Below are 16,022 nucleotides of genomic sequence, written 5' to 3' on the forward strand. Positions count from 1 at the left end.
CCCATCGACGAGGCGTGACACGCGATAGTTCACGAGTCAGACAGGGATATCTCCGTAAGAGGCCAAGCGTGGGAACTACCGACGAAACGTAGAATGCGGAGAAGATTAACGGAGGATCTTGGGTTGACAGGTTCTGCCCAGTAAAGTCAGTTGACGCGCTGTGTCAGCTCGGTGCGCGGTTATCTCGTGGTGGGGTCGCTATCAAACGATTCCTTGTTCGGGCTTGTCTTTACGTAGGAGATTCTGGGATCCGTATCAGCTCAATCTGGGGAAATGGGTAAATGACTCGATGCTTATCATGTGGAGATGCTGCCTTGTTATCAGATATAAGTGAGGATGAGTCGGTTTGTTATCGCTCAAGTTGCAGTCTTTCGATGTTCGTGTTTGGAGGAGGTGAATAGCCGCGATCGCGCTCTTCTCACATGGGCAAACGGCGGAATGTAGCCGCGTTGATACGTGTGATCAGCGGTATTATGACCTAAATGTCAAGCCACTAATGCTCGTGTACCCCAGATGGACTAACCCGTTGAGGACAGAGATAAGTAGGACCTAGATCGTGGAGGACGCCGAGTCTAGGCCCCTCACGGCCCGTTCGTTTCCTGTTTCTCATTTCTCGTCTGCTTTTTTAAAAAGATAATAATGTCCACTTTCCCCTGATCATAATTGACGCGACAACACAGCAAAGGTACACACAGTACCACGCCCTAATTACAACACTCTTCTTGCTACTCTGTATTAATTACCTCTCCTATCTGTAATTGCTGTCTGTCCATCATGGAGTCTGCTACCAAAAGCGGCGACGCCGATCAGGCCCTCGCCCGTCTGGGCTACAAGGCTGAACTCCCTCGAAACCTCAGCATGCTGAGCGTCCTCGGCCTGTCGTTCGCCATCATGGCCGTCCCCTTCGGTCTCTCGACGACAATGTACATCACCTTGACCAACGGCCAAGCTGTCACCGTTCTCTGGGGCTGGGTCCTCGTGTCCCTCATCTCCATGTGCATCGCCGCATCTCTCGCCGAGATCTGCGCCGTGTTCCCGACGGCCGGCGGCGTGTATTACTGGAGCGCCATGCTCAGCACGCCTCGCTACGCTCCCATCGTCAGCTTCGTCGATGGCTGGCTCACGCTCGTGGGAAACTGGACCGTTACACTGTCGATCAATTTTTCTGGTGCGCAGCTAATTCTTAGCGCCATCACCATCTTCAATGAGGATTTTGTCGCGAATACATGGCAGACGGTCTTGTGCTTCTGGGCTGTGATGCTTGTCTGTGCTTTGGTCAACGCCTTCGGTTCGCGGTACCTGGACCTGATCAACAAGGTCTGCATTTACTGGACCGGTGCGAGTGTCATCATCATTATCGTCACGTTGCTAGTCATGGCGCCCTCGCGTCGCTCTGCTGAGTTCGTCTTTACGCACTATGATGCTTCGGCAAGTGGCTGGCCTACAGGCTGGTCGTTCTTCGTGGGACTGCTGCAAGGTACGTATGCCAAGCCTTTTCAATTAAACCTAACGGTCGCTAACCATCCCCAACCAATAGGTGCTTATGTCCTGACTGGCTACGGCATGGTCGCTGCCATGTGTGAAGAGGTCCAGAACCCCGAACGTGAGGTCCCCAAGGCCATCGTCCTCTCAGTCGCTGCCGCCGGTGTCACCGGAATTATTTACCTCATCCCTATTCTCTTCGTCCTCCCCGATGTCAAGATGCTTCTCTCCGTCGCCAACTCCCAGCCTATCGGTACCCTGTTCAAGGTTGTTACCGGTTCTGCGGCTGGTGGCTTCGGTCTCCTCTTCCTTATTCTTGGCATTCTCATGTTTGCAGGCATTGGTGCCCTCACCGCTGCGTCTCGCTGCACCTACGCTTTCGCCAGAGATGGTGCCATTCCCGGATACAAGATCTGGAGTAAGGTCAACCACCGTCTCGACATGCCTGTCAATGCCCTCATCCTCTCTACTGTCGTTGACTGCATCCTTGGATGCATCTACTTTGGCTCCTCTGCTGCTTTCAACTCCTTCACTGGTGTCGCTACCATCTGTCTCTCCTCCTCCTATGGTGTCCCTGTCGCTGTCAACATGGTGCGAGGCCGAAAGATCGTTAAGCACTCTCCCTACCCTCTGGGCAAGTTCGGCCCTCTCATCAATGGCATTTGCGTCGTCTGGATCGTCTTCTCCATCGTCATCTTCTGCATGCCCGTTTCTCTCCCTGTTGAACCCGGTACCATGAACTACGCTTCTGCCGTGTTTGCTGGCTTTGCCGCTATTGCCATCGTTTGGTATGCTGCTTATGCTCGAAAGAACTTCACTGGACCGCCAGTCCACGATGAAGATTCCTTCGAGCCTGGCGTGCAGGTCCTGAAGGGCCAGGAAGGTAGTGCGCCCGTACATGAGGGAGCGAGTGATGTTCCAGAAAAGGATTCTAATTAATTGTTGCAGATGCCACCAAGACCCCTGTATCATAGTTGTTAGCATATGTAGCAATGCATTCTTGGCTTTTCACTACTACGGCTGCCGTTGTTCATCTCTGTTGACTGTCAATTGATGAGCTTGTACCAGTATGCGCTATGATAGGCTGACTGCCATCCATCTTCGAATCCGACGAGATGTACCGAAGACGAATAAGCCTCGAAAGGAATCATCACCCGCATGGATGTCTCAACATTAGGTCATGGCACACTCATCACAGCTCCGACTCCAATCAAATCCACCATTAGAGTTGCAGCCATTAGAGGGGCTAACTTCCCCAAATGGTCCCTTGGGGTGCTTGATGCAAGATATTGACAGCCCTTGGACAGAGATTTAAAAGAATGATACCAAGTTGGGAAATTTTGATGAGTTTATAGAATCTTGAATTTTTACATGATTTTATACAGTTTTTTATAACTTTTTTAGAGGCGATCTAATAATCCTAACCCAAGTTTTTTGCTCCTGCAACCTAAACCCGGCATGACACATCGCATCACCTCTAAAACTCTCCGATGATCGCCGACAATGGGATTGTATTTAAATCTAAGCCAAACGGGACAAAAACGCAACCCATCTTTCCCCACATCAAATCTCATTTGTAGACCATGCCTCAAAAGCAATCCTTTCTCCAGGCTCTCGCAGCCGATGAACACAACCAAACCAGCTTTCTTCAAAAGTTTGTACAAGCCCCATCCCCAAATCCACCCGGGGACATAAGCAAAGCAACAGCAGTCATCGGAGAATATTTGTCCAGCAAGAACATCCCCTACGAATTCGTCGACGTCAACGGAGACGGCAAAGTTAATGTAGTAAGCGACTTTCAAGGCGGAAAAGGCCCTGGTCCCCGCGTTGTGCTGAACGGCCATGTCGATGTTTTCCCTGTTGGTGATGGTAGCGGCTGGTCTCGAGATCCTTGGTCGGGTGATATAGTCGATGGAAGACTCCACGGGCGCGGAGTCGTAGACATGAAGTCTGGAACTGCTTCGCTCATCATTGCATATGCCTTTCTGTGCGAGCGTCGCCATCTCCTGTCGGGTAGTGTTGCCCTTTGCGCTGTCGCGGATGAAGAGACGGGTGGCAAATGGGGTACCAAACATCTCATTGAGCAAGACAAGCACCGATGGGGAGGTGATCTCATGCTGTGTGCTGAGCCAGGCGGCCTTGAGACTATCAGATTCGCAGAAAAGGGAACGCTGCGATTGACATGTACTGTTGAAACCAAAGGTGCGTTGGGGCCATATCTTCATCTCAGTAAGGGCGCTATCCGAACTGCCAGCGCTTTCATCAATGATGTTATTAAGTCAGTGGAATCACTGCCAGTCGATCTACCAGTCGAAATGGAGAGGCATCTAGAAAAGCCGGAGGTCAAGCGAGCTATCGATCAAGCAATGGGCCCTGGAACTACAACAATAATTGCTCGACCGACTGTTAATGTTGGCACAATTAAGGGCGGTCTCAAAGTCAACATGATCCCAGAAACATGTATCTTCGAGCTGGATATCCGTATGCCTGTAGGGATGCGAGAAGACACGATCTTGGAGCTGATTGGCACTATCATCCCGCAATACGAGCCCGCGAGAATTGCGATCCAGAAGCACGCTGCTGCCAGTAATCGTTTTAATTACTCGGTCATCGATCATCCCATCGTTGATCTTCTCAAGGACAACGCCAAGAGCCTGCAACCAAATGCTGAGGCTCCTATTCCTATCCCCTCGATGGGCGGATCAGATTGTAAGCATTATCGGTATGCTGGCATCCCGGCTTACATCTTTGGCTGCAGCCCAGCAACAAGTGAGTTCTTCCTCCTAAATAGGCTTGAGTATTTTATTGATGATTCCCCAGTGGCGTCTGTGAATGAATCGGCGTCAATTGCAGAGTTTCACCACGTTACAAAGGTACATGCCTTGGCTGTCTGGGATTATTTACATCGTCAATAAGATCTAAACTATGAGCTCCATGTGATATCTATGGCCGAGGCCTAGGGCTGAGAGTTTATATTCACTTGGCATGACTAAGATTAGGGAGTGCCCGGAAGATGCTATCCGCGGTTTTGGAATGTAGTTTAGCCATCAATACAGATCTCAAGAGTATGTGGACACAAGAGTTTAAAGATTATGGGATCAATCGATAGCATATAATGGCCTACTAACAGTGTCTATCTCCTGGCTTCGCAAGGGGCTCAGAAGCTCGAAGGGCCTAGCTCCCTGATATATGGACATTCAATTCTTGAAACCTGCTGTGCGTGAATCTTGTTGAACACCCTTGTTGGGATAGCTTGCCTGAAGCCCAATGTGACTGAAGGATATTCGTTTCCTTCCCTCAGGTTAGCTTGATACATCCTCCGACTGCTCTCCAAAGTCCAACACATCTATCTCGCTCGATCAGCATTCCTGGACGTGTCACCCAGGATTGCACTGGATTTTATCATCATGCACGGGAAAGATGTTCTTTCTCTGCGAAGTGGCATGGGCTGCAAAGCCATGTATTGATTACCTGCTCTGGGACAAGAATAACGTTCTCACGATTTGTTAGTGTCCCACCTAACCTTTCTGAAGGTTTGATGCGCCGACTCTTTGGACACTACCAGCCTGTAGTGCTCTTTCTTCCGCGGAAATGTTGCAGCTAGAAGACATTCAGCTAAAGTCGTTTCCCTTGACACCGCTTCGCCGTATCTTGACAATCACATCGCTGAACACCGCCTTGTCATTTCTCTCGTACCCTTTATCCACCATGCGGCCATCGTTCAATCGGTTATCAAGGCCAGTGCAAACGTTGATGCCACAGACTACGAATCTCCTGCCATTCATGAGCTCGATTACAAAGCCAAGGCGACTAGCATCACTGTGTGAACGAGGTTGGTGTCGATCCTGGTGTCGACCATCTGTACGCCCTTCAAACATCGGCGAGGTTCACGAAAAGGATTAAGAAGTATGATGCGATCTAACTTGGTCTTTCGCTTCTGGCCTGGATATATTGTGGGGTGAGGCTCGAATTCTGGTGACATTCGTGCCCCTGAAGTATCTGACAGCCCTTTGCGTTTCCACGTACATCAACCGATCTCGCTGGCAAGCCTCTAAGCCCCAGGTTCTCTTGATCAGCCCGAGGTACTTGGTTAACGTAGCTGAACTCTGCTATATTTCTTCAAACTATCATTGGGATTTCCAACGAAGATCTATCCAGCAAGGCAGCTCTATATCAGGTTCTTGATGGGTACTTGTTTCCTGCGTTACCCGATCGAGGTTCCGTACCACCTCGTCAAGTTTATGCAATAGCCGAGACTCACACTATCATCCGGGGCTCACTCAGATACTATGGAGGCCCTGCTATGGTGAAGGCTCTGATTGGGCTTGACTGGCTTGACACAAGCTCCAAAGTCTGGTTGAAGGAGGGTATAAAGTGGCCGCACATTCAGCAGCAGCTTGCAGGCGCAGCGTCTACAGCTGAGGTTGATCTTCTGGCTAAGGTAGATGAAGTTTGCAGTTTCCACTCCTCCGAAAAATGCAGTAAGACCTAGGACGGCCTCAAGTGAATGGGGCTGTTCTCAGATGAGGTCGCTGCCGTTTGCAATTCCCCCCTCGACACTCTCTTTGATCAACGGGACAAGCTATGCAGCCTCCATGCTGGTGAGCGAGATCTGGTGATGCTTCAGTACAAGTTCGTTCTCGATTAGAAGAACGGACCTAAGGTGAGTATGTAAAGGTTCTTGTTGAAGAGAAATAGTAGCTAGTATTACCTGTGACAGAACACGATCACGGCTACCCTCGAACTCTTTGGGGGCCTAGCGGCTACTCGGCCATGGCCAAGTCTATCAATTTGGCCTACGGCAGGGCCACCCAGCTGCTTCTCAACGGCTACCTAGCCGGTCTTTGACAGGCCTGGGCCGTCTGGCGTCGTCGCTCCCTACTCCCAGGACACTTGCGATGCTATCCGAGCCAGAGTCGAAGCTGGGAAGATCAAACTTATGGAGAAAGCTCTCTAGACATCACTTTACAGTTATGGATGTGCAGGTGACTCCTATGGAACTTATTACTAGACCATGGAGATAGGGACAGTACTCAAAAAGTGGTAGATGCATATAAGAGCAAATAATACTCGACTTGTCCATGCTTGGGACTGCTTGACGTTACATTACTGATAGAAGAAGGCCAATCGTGTCAGATTGCCACGATGCGACCACGAAAAGCATTTAGTAAAAATACGGTGCGTTGAGGTCGATGAACCAGGGAGATTAAGAAGCGTCGTGGGCAAAAAAACGTGGTTCCGCCCGGGATCGAACCGGGGACCTTCTCGGTGTTAACGAGATGCCATAACCAACTAGACCACGGAACCGAGCTAATTGGATGGGAGGTTGAACAGAGTAGCAGCTAATACGCAGCGGCTGAGCGACACGAATTGAGCTGGCCCAAGCACTGGACTCTGGCATTACCCTGCACTCAAATCAAAAAATATTGGCGGACTAAACATCAGATGCAATGGATGCGCTGTGAACTGATACGAACATCAAATTAATCTTAAGTAATGCGGAAATCTATTCTCGCCATATAAGGAATACTCAAATCGCTATACTAACGTTAGTCTCGTCGTGCCCAATCCCTACAATCCATTAGCCTCGTCTCCGTCCACCGCATTATGCACATGGTGATTGTTGTTAAGGTTCTGCTGCGAAGGGCTATTCCTCGACGCGAGCAACGACTCGAGTAGAGAGCCAATCTCTGGGTATATCTGTTCAATGTTCGCCAATCCCTCCGGCCCTAGCTGCACCATCACGCTGAACATGTTGGCGAACCGGGCTGCTTCTGTTCCGCGCGTCACCGCCGCTTGGAGATCTCTTATGTCGGCTTCTATGCCGCTCGAGTTCTTCTCCGCTATGTCGAGTTCCTCGGCCGCTCGTTTTAGCTCGTCGCGTTTGGCGTTGATGGCCGATTCTTGGGTTTTTATCTCTTCGCTCTTGGCTGCTCGGCGACTCTCATAGCTTCGTATTGCTTGTGCGATTTCCGGCGGTAGGGACATGTTGTTTTCTTGGAGTGCGTGGAGCTGTGGCGCAAGAGCGTCCTCGGCAACGGATTCTTCAACGAGCCGTCGCAGCCTGTCTTGCGACTCAGCTATATCATCTTGGATCGCTTGGACGCCCATTTGTGCAGCGCGAAGTTTGCTCATAGCTTCTTGAGACCTTGATCTATGAGGAAATATTTCCTGTTGGGCAATGGCAAGCGAGGAACGTATCGTTCGGACATGTGCGTCAATTGCTGCGACGAAGACATTGGTCGCGGGTTTTAACGCTTCCTGGAGATTGTTCGGTTCGAGGGAACGAGTAGCATTGGCCTATCGAGGTATCAGTATAAAGACTCATCGCATATTGGCCAAACACACAGTTGCACTTGGGCCAAAAGATGTGGCCATTTGGAACGAAGCCATCGGAGAGCTAAACATCATGAGGCTCTGCGCAGCCGACAGGCGCGAACCTTCTGGCGAACTATGACGGACACGCTTCTCAATCGGCGTAGGTATTGTTGTGGCTGGTCTTTTCAGATGCTTGATGTTGCGAGGTACAGGGGGAGATGGAGGAAACTCTGAGGCGACGGTAATAGACGAGGCCATGTGCTCCTCGCTCTCCTCTGAAGAAGTATCTCGACGCGATCGCGATGGGTCAATTGGTGAGTCTGGAGCGCTATAGTTTGCGGTTCTTCGCCGTCGTCCGGATCGTCGTTCGGCAGTACCAACATCATCACCAGTGTCGTCTTGAGCATCAGGGGATTGAGGCATTGTTCGAACGAATCGCTTCTTTGCAGCGTGGACATCCTGCGCCATCAATTTTCCAGCATAAGAAGGTTTGCGATCGCGCGCAAGAGACTTCCGAAGCTCTGATTGAAGGTCTTGCAGCGTATCGCCCGGATTTCTGGCAACATGGTCTGCGACAAGGGCGAGGTCCTCTAGTAGATTAATGGCCCACATCTTAGGAGGTGCTTCGGGAACAATGTCCCATGGCCATACACCCATAGCTTTGTATATTCGACGAGCTGCGCGAGCTCCGCGTGTTTGTAAGTATGTACCGTGGGGTTCGGGGATGCGAATGGTGTCGATGTTATCGAGGGCGCCGTCGACATCAACGATGGGCGACTGCGCGTTTGGCGGCCGTGTCGAAGGCATCGCGCCTGAGGCGAGGTGAGGGAGAGGAAGCGCGCGCGACTACAGCATACAATCAAATAGAACAGAAACTGATATCATATACTGTGATGATGCGATAAGATAGTGATGCTCCCAACCGCGGGCAAAAAGCCGGGTCTGGCGCCGTGATTGAACTGGTGATGATCCCCCCAGCCACATCATGGAGCGTCGGGTCCAGGTCTGGTGAGTCGACCCGATCTCATGTAAAATCACGTGATATGACAGCTCTTTTCCCGATCCCCGCAGTCATGAACTCATGATGCCATATTATGGCCAATGCCGACGCTGAAATGATTTGATTTTATGTGAGAGTCTCCAATATATTATTGTAAAGTGTTTTGGTCATGTTACTCTACAGAATTGTCTTGTTTTGGTGATTTTCAATTGATCATCAAACTTGGACTGGCTGCGTTCTTAGCGAGGACTAGCACTGTGTCACAAAAGCAAACATCATCCGATTCTTTGTCGAGGCTTGATATAGGCATGAAATCCCAGCATATAACAATCGAAAATCAGTTTAATGGTACTTTTATCATAAGGGTTCATTCTAGGAAGGTATTTTTATGTCACCTTGATATGTCACTCAATCAGAGCTTCATATAGTAAGCATGATTGTTTGCAATGACCAATGCATCATCATTTCGAGGACCATGAACACAGGTGCCGCATTTTATAGCCTGAAGTTGTATTTGGGAATTAAAATAGGCTAGGCTCAATCATTAATGGGAATGTAGGCCTATCCCATCAGAGAATAGCTGTAGATTCCAATAATGCCAAAGAATAAATCAATCCATGATCGATTTCACGGGCATATATTGGCTCAATAGGTTTCGAAATAGCATGGCTGTGCTTGCCAAGCCACTTAAAGTATCGGTGTGACCATTTCAGGACCTATGAGTGACTCAGGTACGTAATCATGCGAAGGATATATCATTCGTATCATATACATTTCGGAACTAAGTATTCAGAGGCCAGCCTCAACTCGGCGCACTATAGAAAGCATAGCTGACGTGATCCTTATTTGACCCTGTTGTAGTAAGCGCCGAGAGCCTTGTCGATCACAGCCTTGACCTTGGAAGCATCTAACTTCGCCTCTCGGTTGAAAGTGTACAGTCCGTTGACCTCCTGCTCAATATCCGCCCTACACATAGTTAGTCTCATATCAACACAGAAGTCAAATAACACTTACAGCTGAGTATAGACAAAAGCACAGCAGTGTCCTCCCAAGACAACACCGTTGACGAGGCGCTCAATCCTTTCGACCAGGTCATCGGCGTTAGTGGCAGTAGTGTAACCCCAATCGAGGCTATCGCCATCTTCCTTCTTGGCTGGTGCAATGTTGACACCTCCGAACTCAGTGTTCATGACAGGAGCGCCAGGCTTGTGCTTAGAGCCCTCGTCAGCACCAGGAATAGGGGGTAGGAAAACACCTCGACCAGCCTTGGGGCCAATGATGCCCTCAAGAGTGGAGCAGGTCTTTTCGATCTCAGGGCCATCGCTATAGTCATGGAATGTGGTTAGGTCAGTCAGGACATGCTGCCATCCACAGTTATCGTTGATACTTCGTGTATCATCAAGGCACCTAGAGCTGTTAGCACTGGTCTGAAAACAAGGCCGGTATACTTACTTGGTGAGATGGTAGAGCTGACGAATATGGTTACGCTGATCAGCGTTATCCTCAAGGTTAGGATAAGCCCAGCTTTCATTCACAGGAGTCCATGTCACGACCGATGGACGGTTGATAACCAGCTTGACAGCTTCAGTCCACTCGGCATTGAATCGATCAACATACTCAGCACTGAACGCATAAGCATTCGCAATCTCACCCCAGACGAGGAAGCCAAGCTTGTCAGCCCAGTAGTAGAAGAGGGGGTCCTCAACCTTCTGGTGCTTTCTGCAACCGTTGAGGCCCATTTTCTTGGCGAGCTCAATATCCAGCTTGAGACTCTCGGAACTAGGAGGAGTCATGAAGGTCTCAGGCCAGTAGCCTTGGTCTAGGCAGAGAGCCTGGAAGTAGGGCTTGTCGTTGAGTCGCCAGGTACCATCTCCTGTTGTCCAGTTGATGTTTCTCATACCGGTGGTTGTCTTGACTTCGTCGATGACGTTCTCAGCGTCATCATAAAGGCGAATAACGAGGTCATAGAGTTGGGGATGCTCAGGAGACCAGAGTGCAACACCATCGCGCCAAGCAAAGTCGTTGTCAAGAGGGGCGCTTTCAGTGACAGACTTGGATAGCTTGGATCTCTGCTCTTCGGACAGGCGCATGTTCAGCTCAACGCCAACGGAGCTCGTCTCTCGGGGAAGAACCTTCTTGTCCGATTTAGCAACAGGAATACCAGCAAAGCTGGATTCAAGCTCGACAGAATAGCCCTTTCCAATTCTGCGTCCCTTGACAGCGATGGTGCTTCGAAGCTGGCCAGATTGGATATCATTGGACTTGATAACCGTTCCATAAGAGCTATCAGCAATACGAACACTGGGAACAACCTCTAGCCAAACAGACTGCCAGATACCACCAGATGGGGTGTAGAAGATAGTCTCTGGCTTGGCAGCCCAGTATTGTTTGCCTCGAGGTTGTGTAAGATCATAAGCCGAATCATAGACGCGCAAAGTGACTCGGTGAGTTGTTGCATCCTTAGCGGTATCCACGGCATCAGTAATGTCAATTTCGAAGGGAACGTGACCGCCGCGATGACCACCGACATATTCTCCATTGACCCAAACACTAGCCTCATAATCAACAGCACCAAATCTCAAGACCAGCTTGTGTCCCTTCTCCTTCTCCTGGGCTGATCGCAAGTCTGAAATGACACGCTCATACCACATAACCTCATGAACGCCACGGTCATTGATACCAGAAGCAGGAGATTGGAAAACATACGGGACATTGATTTTGGTTTTTGAGTTGGTAGTCTGCGTAGATGAAGCAAAGACGTTGTTCTGAATAAGAGAATGGGCATCACCCATGATCTTCTGTACCACGCTGTCATTCTGACCAGTTTCTTTGCGATTGGCAGAAGTGTCGACATTGACCTTCTCTGGGAGGCCTTTACGCTGCCAATTCTCGTTGAGGCCGGAATCTCCATCATCAAAGAGGAAATCCCATTGTCCGTTGAGGGACTCCCAACGAAGTGGGTTACGCTCGAAATCGGGGCGGGGATACGTCATTTTAGCTGCGCGCAATAAGGCCAAGACGCGTTTTTGCGGTGTAATAAGCCCAACAAAAGGTTCAATTGTAACAGGAAAAGTCAAGTGCAAGAAATTGACTGTCAGGATGAATGAAAACGACAATTCTGGTGTTTTCACCGCACGACGATCACTTATTAAAGGGATTCTGCTGATGAGGGGCACTTACCTCTCGTAATCAGCAGTGGGTCTCTGTTCACCAAGTCAGAATCCTCAGATGCGCATGTGAAGGTTTGTGATTGAGTGAGAAAAGTTGGAGATCATCTCCACATCAAATGTAATGTCTTGCGCGGACTCTTTTAAAGTGGTTCAGCTCTTCTTTGCCATTATTTTCCTTGGAAATTTAAGGGTCCAGCTGTTTAATTGGAGGTCCTAGCTGATGTTGGCCTATCTCTGGTGTGCCGTGTACAACATACAGTGGGCTGATTGATGAGTGAGGTGAGTGAGTGAATTCTGATAGACTGTTTAACCTAATAATATTAAAATTACCCTATGAAAAGAGATGCAGGCCGTTTCCTGCTGATGTCTATTAAAAGGACTGTGGTATCACTATACGCTGAATTGCATTTTAAACACTCGCCATCTTATCTGTTCTGTTCTGTTCTCTCCTCCTCAACCCTTGAGAATACTAGTTCCCTCCTTGACAGTTGAAGAACCACCCGAAGAAACACTGACTCTTCTGATCGTCTTCCAGGCATTGAGGCTCTTCTCGGTAAAGCCACCAGTCGACTCAATGAGTGAGTTGCGGCCGAAATTCAAAGTGCCGATGCTGGGGGATGGGCTGGGGTTGGTGGCCTCGATCTTTGTCTGGACACCCATTTGCTGCCCATCAAAGATACCCTTCTTGGTTGAGCCGCTGCCACTGCTGCCGAGGCGCTTTTCGCCGGGTGCTGCGGTTTGACGGCGGCGCCAGAGCCAGAACATTACGGCGCCGACGATAAGAAGAACGACGATGATGGCAACGCCGATTCCAATGCCAGCCTTTGCACCTGTTGAAAGCCCTCCCTTTGAGCCTACTTTGTCACCATCAGAACTTGCACTTCCACTGCCCGAGCCACTACCACTTCCACTGCTGCCACCGCTGCTACCGCCATTACCCTCCTCTTCATCTGGGGATGTCATATAATCCTTAGGGTTACCCTCGGTATCCTCGATGCCTCCAGTACTAGGCTTCCTCTCCTTCTTGTCGTGATCTCCAACACAAGTGTACTTTCCTTCAACGATGCTCTTGATATTAGCATCAAACCAACTGCAGTCCATAGACTCATCACCAGAGACCTTGAAATCTCCTGTAACCTTCTTCAGGTTGAAGAACTCCACATTTGTAAACGATCCCTTGATCGCGATTGTGCCAGCGGTCTTGAGAGCATTGGCCGTGATATTGGTGAGTTTGTCGTTGCTGCTGATGTCCAGTTCGTCAACGTATGTAACTCTCGGCAAAGCAAACGTCGTCAGAGAAGGGTTGTCCTCCACAGTGATAGCACCATTCATCTCCTTGATCAAAGGAATAGTAAGATCCTCAAACGAATTAGACTCAAAGGTCAGTGAGCCATTGACCGTGCGTAGGGATGAAAACTCAATCTTGCCAAGTCCGCTGAAGTCTGAGGTCGCAGTAGTAGTGCTGTTACCGATGGACGACAGCCAAGGGAGCAGCACGGTAGCATCATTCCCGTTGGCGGTGATGGCCATGGTCGCAGCTGATTCGAGGGCAGCGAGATAAATAGTCTGCAGTGCACCATTCTGGTTGAACTGCATGTTTCCCTTGACACCCTTCAGCTTCCCAAATGAGACCTTCTCAAGAGCATTGTTGCCCTTGACGATGAGACCCTTGTTGGCGTAGGTAAGGGCCGGGACATCAAGCTCCTTCATATCGCTGTTAGAGTCGATTGAGAAGTCTCCATTGACGGTATACACTCCGTTTAACTGCAACTCCTCCACATCGGTATCGTAGACTCTCGCCATACCTCCAACTGTGATATCAGCTTTGTGCTCAAGTGAGAGCTTGGCAAAAGCTTCCGTGATAACATAATCCTTGCCAACTTCCTCCAACGCGTCGAATACCAAGTCGAACTCCTCAATCGTGTGGTCTTTCCCGGTTCCTGTGTTCCATATCGTAAGGGCTCCTTCGATTGTCTTCAAACTCGATGCCGTGACAACCGTCTTCTTCGAATCGTGGTGGGGGTAGATGACAAGGTCACCGGTAAGTGAAGTGATGTCGCCGAGATCTACTGTAGCTTTGTCGGATGGCCAGGAAGAGGGATCCTTATCGAAGAGGAGAGACATAGAGCCATCGACATCTTTGCAGGATTGAACTCCATCTTGGTCGTCGGGTGCAGCGATAATGGTGTAATTGCCGGAAATGTCGCATTCTAGCGCGTTCAATCGCGTGTTAATGGTTGTTCATCTCAGGGGCTGTCTTCATCTGCTTACCAGCTGCTGCGAAATGGCCTGAAAGGAGGAATGAGAGCGCCAAAAAGGCGATGCGACTTGTCGGAGCCATCTTGGACTCTTTGCCCTCCATCTACGACTTCATTCAGAAACGAAGCGTGACCGAGACCAGCAAAAGAACAGCTGATATCCAGCTGAAGAAGCTAGGGGTGGCCCTTCATTTTATTCATCTCGCCTAGGGGAGCTGTTGGCTTCCCTACCCCTGGTCGTTTAAATTACCACCGGCGTCCGCCAAGAGAAATTGGTTTTTGGACTAGCTCACGCCACGAGGACACTAAAAGGGGCACATTTCCGGTGGAAGCATCACCGGACTCTTTCCACGAGCGTTTGTTTGGGTATGATCCCGTCGTTCGAGCCCTCTAGTTCTTGGGTTATTTCGCGGGTGGCTTTGGACGATGCGCGGGAACTGTTATCTTGGCAGGTGATGAGCGAAGTTTCACGAAACAATACGAGCTCTTTGCTTGTTCAGACGAGTGGAGAGCTATATTAAGCATAGCATAAGGTTATATCGGCCAGCCCGTGTTTATGCAAATCGTGGATCCTGGTCGATAATCATCAACATTATCAATTCATCCATGCACAAACAACGAACAATCCATATTTAGACGATTAGCTTTTATCCGTGCAAGCGATCAGAGGTGTTTGACGTCCGATTCAGGGTCCAATTGCACCGCTTGCGTTGCATCGATGTTGTATCATGAAGAAATCGCGGGATTTGCCGTGTTAGTGCTTCAGGATAAATATCGCAGCCGAGTCTCAGTAGCGGTTAGCCGAGATCAATTTTCGCTAGATTGAGAGATGTATTGAACTCAAAATGACCTTATCAACCTCGTCAATTTGCACGCTAAGCCATTGGCGCTGAAAGAATTTGTTGGGCGCGAAGTCATTTAATTGTGATAAGACAATCAATTTTATATATCAAGCCGAGCCGTGTGACGAGGCCAAAGCACGTCGCGAATAAGAAGCGCTCGGACAAAATCACAGACAAGAGGACACTCAATGATCTCATCGAATAATCTTTCGTATTTTGTAATCTCGCTGTCACATTATCACGTCTCTGATAAAGGCATTTAGGATAGATTGGAAGCCTAATGAAGCACCAGCAGTTCCAGCACCGCCGTATATACTTGCTGTTTTATTTGGCATGGTCGACGCAATTCGTTTGACTAGAGTAATTGGTCAGTAAAGATCCTCAAAATGGGCGACAATATTGTTGCTCACATTTATCCCAACTCATCGGCTCTTTCAAATCTTTCCAGGCATCCTACCAGACATGTGCACACCAAGAAGTGACCAGCAGATCATACAGCTTCTCTTCAATCCTAGCCTTGATGACAAGCCTTGGAAGCCCTTGTAAGACGCCATTCTCATCACGCTGGAGTTTCATCTCAATGGCAACGACCTCTCCCTTCTCGTCCTTCCATATAGTGGTGTTGTTCTTCCCTTGATTCAGACGATCTTTCGGAAAGGATTCTGCTTTAAGTACATAGTATGGGGCGAGCTTCACTTGGCCACCTTCACAAATTGTATGACCGCCATTGAGACAGCGGTGCATGATCATGTTGGGATAAGTGCGTTTCCGACTGGTCTGTCCCAGGATGGTGATTTGTTTGTATGATTCTATCGAGATTCCATGCCTGAAGTCATAGATATGATCGACAGTGTGTTTTAGCTTTTGTTCAGAGTCGCCATTCGTCATGCGATATCGTGGTTTCTCAACAGCATAGATTTTCCGAGTGGCGTCATACGGTGCATTGCTAATT

At 49.3% G+C, this 16,022-nt stretch overlaps 7 protein-coding genes and 1 non-coding gene across 9 annotated transcripts; 3 read left to right on the forward strand and 5 right to left on the reverse strand.

The window, feature by feature from the left end:
* The first annotated feature begins 584 nt into the window (after positions 1-584).
* FVEG_09045 (hypothetical protein) lies at positions 585-2,912 on the forward strand. 2 transcript variants are annotated; one of them, XM_018897958.1, is made up of 3 exons: positions 585-1,477; positions 1,538-2,365; positions 2,431-2,912. In XM_018897958.1, the coding sequence occupies exons 1-3, from the start codon at positions 775-777 to the stop codon at positions 2,454-2,456; spliced, it is 1,557 nt and encodes a 518-aa protein (XP_018755739.1). In that variant the 5' UTR covers positions 585-774; the 3' UTR covers positions 2,457-2,912. The 2 variants fall into 2 exon arrangements, with proteins under 2 accessions (XP_018755739.1, XP_018755738.1); XM_018897957.1 differs by having other exon boundaries at positions 1,538-2,912.
* Positions 2,913-3,013: 101 nt separating this feature from the next.
* On the forward strand, positions 3,014-4,677 carry FVEG_16508 (hypothetical protein). The gene is made up of 2 exons (XM_018905730.1): positions 3,014-4,251; positions 4,303-4,677. The coding sequence occupies exons 1-2, from the start codon at positions 3,066-3,068 to the stop codon at positions 4,395-4,397; spliced, it is 1,281 nt and encodes a 426-aa protein (XP_018755740.1). The 5' UTR covers positions 3,014-3,065; the 3' UTR covers positions 4,398-4,677.
* Positions 4,678-5,785: 1,108 nt separating this feature from the next.
* Positions 5,786-5,974, forward strand: FVEG_16509 (hypothetical protein; the record flags this gene model as incomplete). The annotated part of the gene is made up of 1 exon (XM_018905731.1): positions 5,786-5,974. The coding sequence occupies one exon, from the start codon at positions 5,786-5,788 to the stop codon at positions 5,972-5,974; it is 189 nt and encodes a 62-aa protein (XP_018755741.1).
* Positions 5,975-6,715: 741 nt separating this feature from the next.
* On the reverse strand, positions 6,716-6,789 carry FVEG_16510. The gene has a single exon. It is a non-coding gene; the product is annotated as a tRNA-Val (tRNA).
* A 147-nt stretch (positions 6,790-6,936) lies between these two features.
* On the reverse strand, positions 6,937-8,775 carry FVEG_09047 (hypothetical protein). The gene is made up of 2 exons (XM_018897959.1): positions 7,831-8,775; positions 6,937-7,782 (listed from the first exon to the last, which is right to left on the reverse strand). The coding sequence occupies exons 1-2, from the start codon at positions 8,605-8,607 to the stop codon at positions 7,054-7,056; spliced, it is 1,506 nt and encodes a 501-aa protein (XP_018755742.1). The 5' UTR covers positions 8,608-8,775; the 3' UTR covers positions 6,937-7,053.
* A 512-nt stretch (positions 8,776-9,287) lies between these two features.
* Positions 9,288-12,064, reverse strand: FVEG_09048 (hypothetical protein). Its single transcript, XM_018897960.1, has 3 exons — positions 10,253-12,064; positions 9,815-10,207; positions 9,288-9,766 (listed from the first exon to the last, which is right to left on the reverse strand). The coding sequence occupies exons 1-3, from the start codon at positions 11,791-11,793 to the stop codon at positions 9,643-9,645; spliced, it is 2,058 nt and encodes a 685-aa protein (XP_018755743.1). The 5' UTR covers positions 11,794-12,064; the 3' UTR covers positions 9,288-9,642.
* A 177-nt stretch (positions 12,065-12,241) lies between these two features.
* Positions 12,242-14,444, reverse strand: FVEG_09049 (hypothetical protein). The gene is made up of 2 exons (XM_018897961.1): positions 14,242-14,444; positions 12,242-14,180 (listed from the first exon to the last, which is right to left on the reverse strand). Exons 1-2 carry the CDS (start codon positions 14,330-14,332, stop codon positions 12,424-12,426), a joined length of 1,848 nt encoding a protein of 615 aa, XP_018755744.1. The 5' UTR covers positions 14,333-14,444; the 3' UTR covers positions 12,242-12,423.
* Positions 14,445-15,263: 819 nt separating this feature from the next.
* FVEG_09050 (hypothetical protein) lies at positions 15,264-15,993 on the reverse strand. Its single transcript, XM_018897962.1, has 2 exons — positions 15,481-15,993; positions 15,264-15,425 (listed from the first exon to the last, which is right to left on the reverse strand). Exon 1 carries the CDS (start codon positions 15,956-15,958, stop codon positions 15,524-15,526), a length of 435 nt encoding a protein of 144 aa, XP_018755745.1. The 5' UTR covers positions 15,959-15,993; the 3' UTR covers positions 15,264-15,425; positions 15,481-15,523.
* Positions 15,994-16,022: the final 29 nt, after the last annotated feature.

Source organism: Fusarium verticillioides, chromosome 5 (genome assembly GCF_000149555.1).
Source record: "Fusarium verticillioides 7600 chromosome 5, whole genome shotgun sequence".
Lineage (NCBI taxonomy): Eukaryota > Fungi > Ascomycota > Sordariomycetes > Hypocreales > Nectriaceae > Fusarium > Fusarium verticillioides.

Bases quoted from the DNA above. Each gene is read 5' to 3' on its own strand.
- FVEG_09049 (XM_018897961.1), bottom strand. From the start codon at position 14,332: ATGGAGGGCAAAGAGTCCAAGATGGCTCCGACAAGTCGCATCGCCTTT. The intron at 14,181-14,241 runs GTAAGCAGATGA...TGAACGCGCTAG, and splicing joins AGGCCATTTCGCAGCAGCTG to AATGCGACATTTCCGGCAAT.
- FVEG_16508 (XM_018905730.1), top strand. From the start codon at position 3,066: ATGCCTCAAAAGCAATCCTTTCTCCAGGCTCTCGCAGCCGATGAACAC. The intron at 4,252-4,302 runs GTGAGTTCTTCC...ATGATTCCCCAG, and splicing joins TGGCTGCAGCCCAGCAACAA to TGGCGTCTGTGAATGAATCG.
- FVEG_09048 (XM_018897960.1), bottom strand. From the start codon at position 11,793: ATGACGTATCCCCGCCCCGATTTCGAGCGTAACCCACTTCGTTGGGAG. The intron at 10,208-10,252 runs GTAAGTATACCG...TAACAGCTCTAG, and splicing joins CAGCTCTACCATCTCACCAA to GTGCCTTGATGATACACGAA. The intron at 9,767-9,814 runs GTAAGTGTTATT...AACTATGTGTAG, and splicing joins GCTTTTGTCTATACTCAGCT to GGCGGATATTGAGCAGGAGG.
- FVEG_09050 (XM_018897962.1), bottom strand. From the start codon at position 15,958: ATGACGAATGGCGACTCTGAACAAAAGCTAAAACACACTGTCGATCAT.
- FVEG_09047 (XM_018897959.1), bottom strand. From the start codon at position 8,607: ATGCCTTCGACACGGCCGCCAAACGCGCAGTCGCCCATCGTTGATGTC. The intron at 7,783-7,830 runs GTGTGTTTGGCC...ATACCTCGATAG, and splicing joins CTTTTGGCCCAAGTGCAACT to GCCAATGCTACTCGTTCCCT.
- FVEG_09045 (XM_018897957.1), top strand. From the start codon at position 775: ATGGAGTCTGCTACCAAAAGCGGCGACGCCGATCAGGCCCTCGCCCGT. The intron at 1,478-1,537 runs GTACGTATGCCA...CCCAACCAATAG, and splicing joins CTTCGTGGGACTGCTGCAAG to GTGCTTATGTCCTGACTGGC.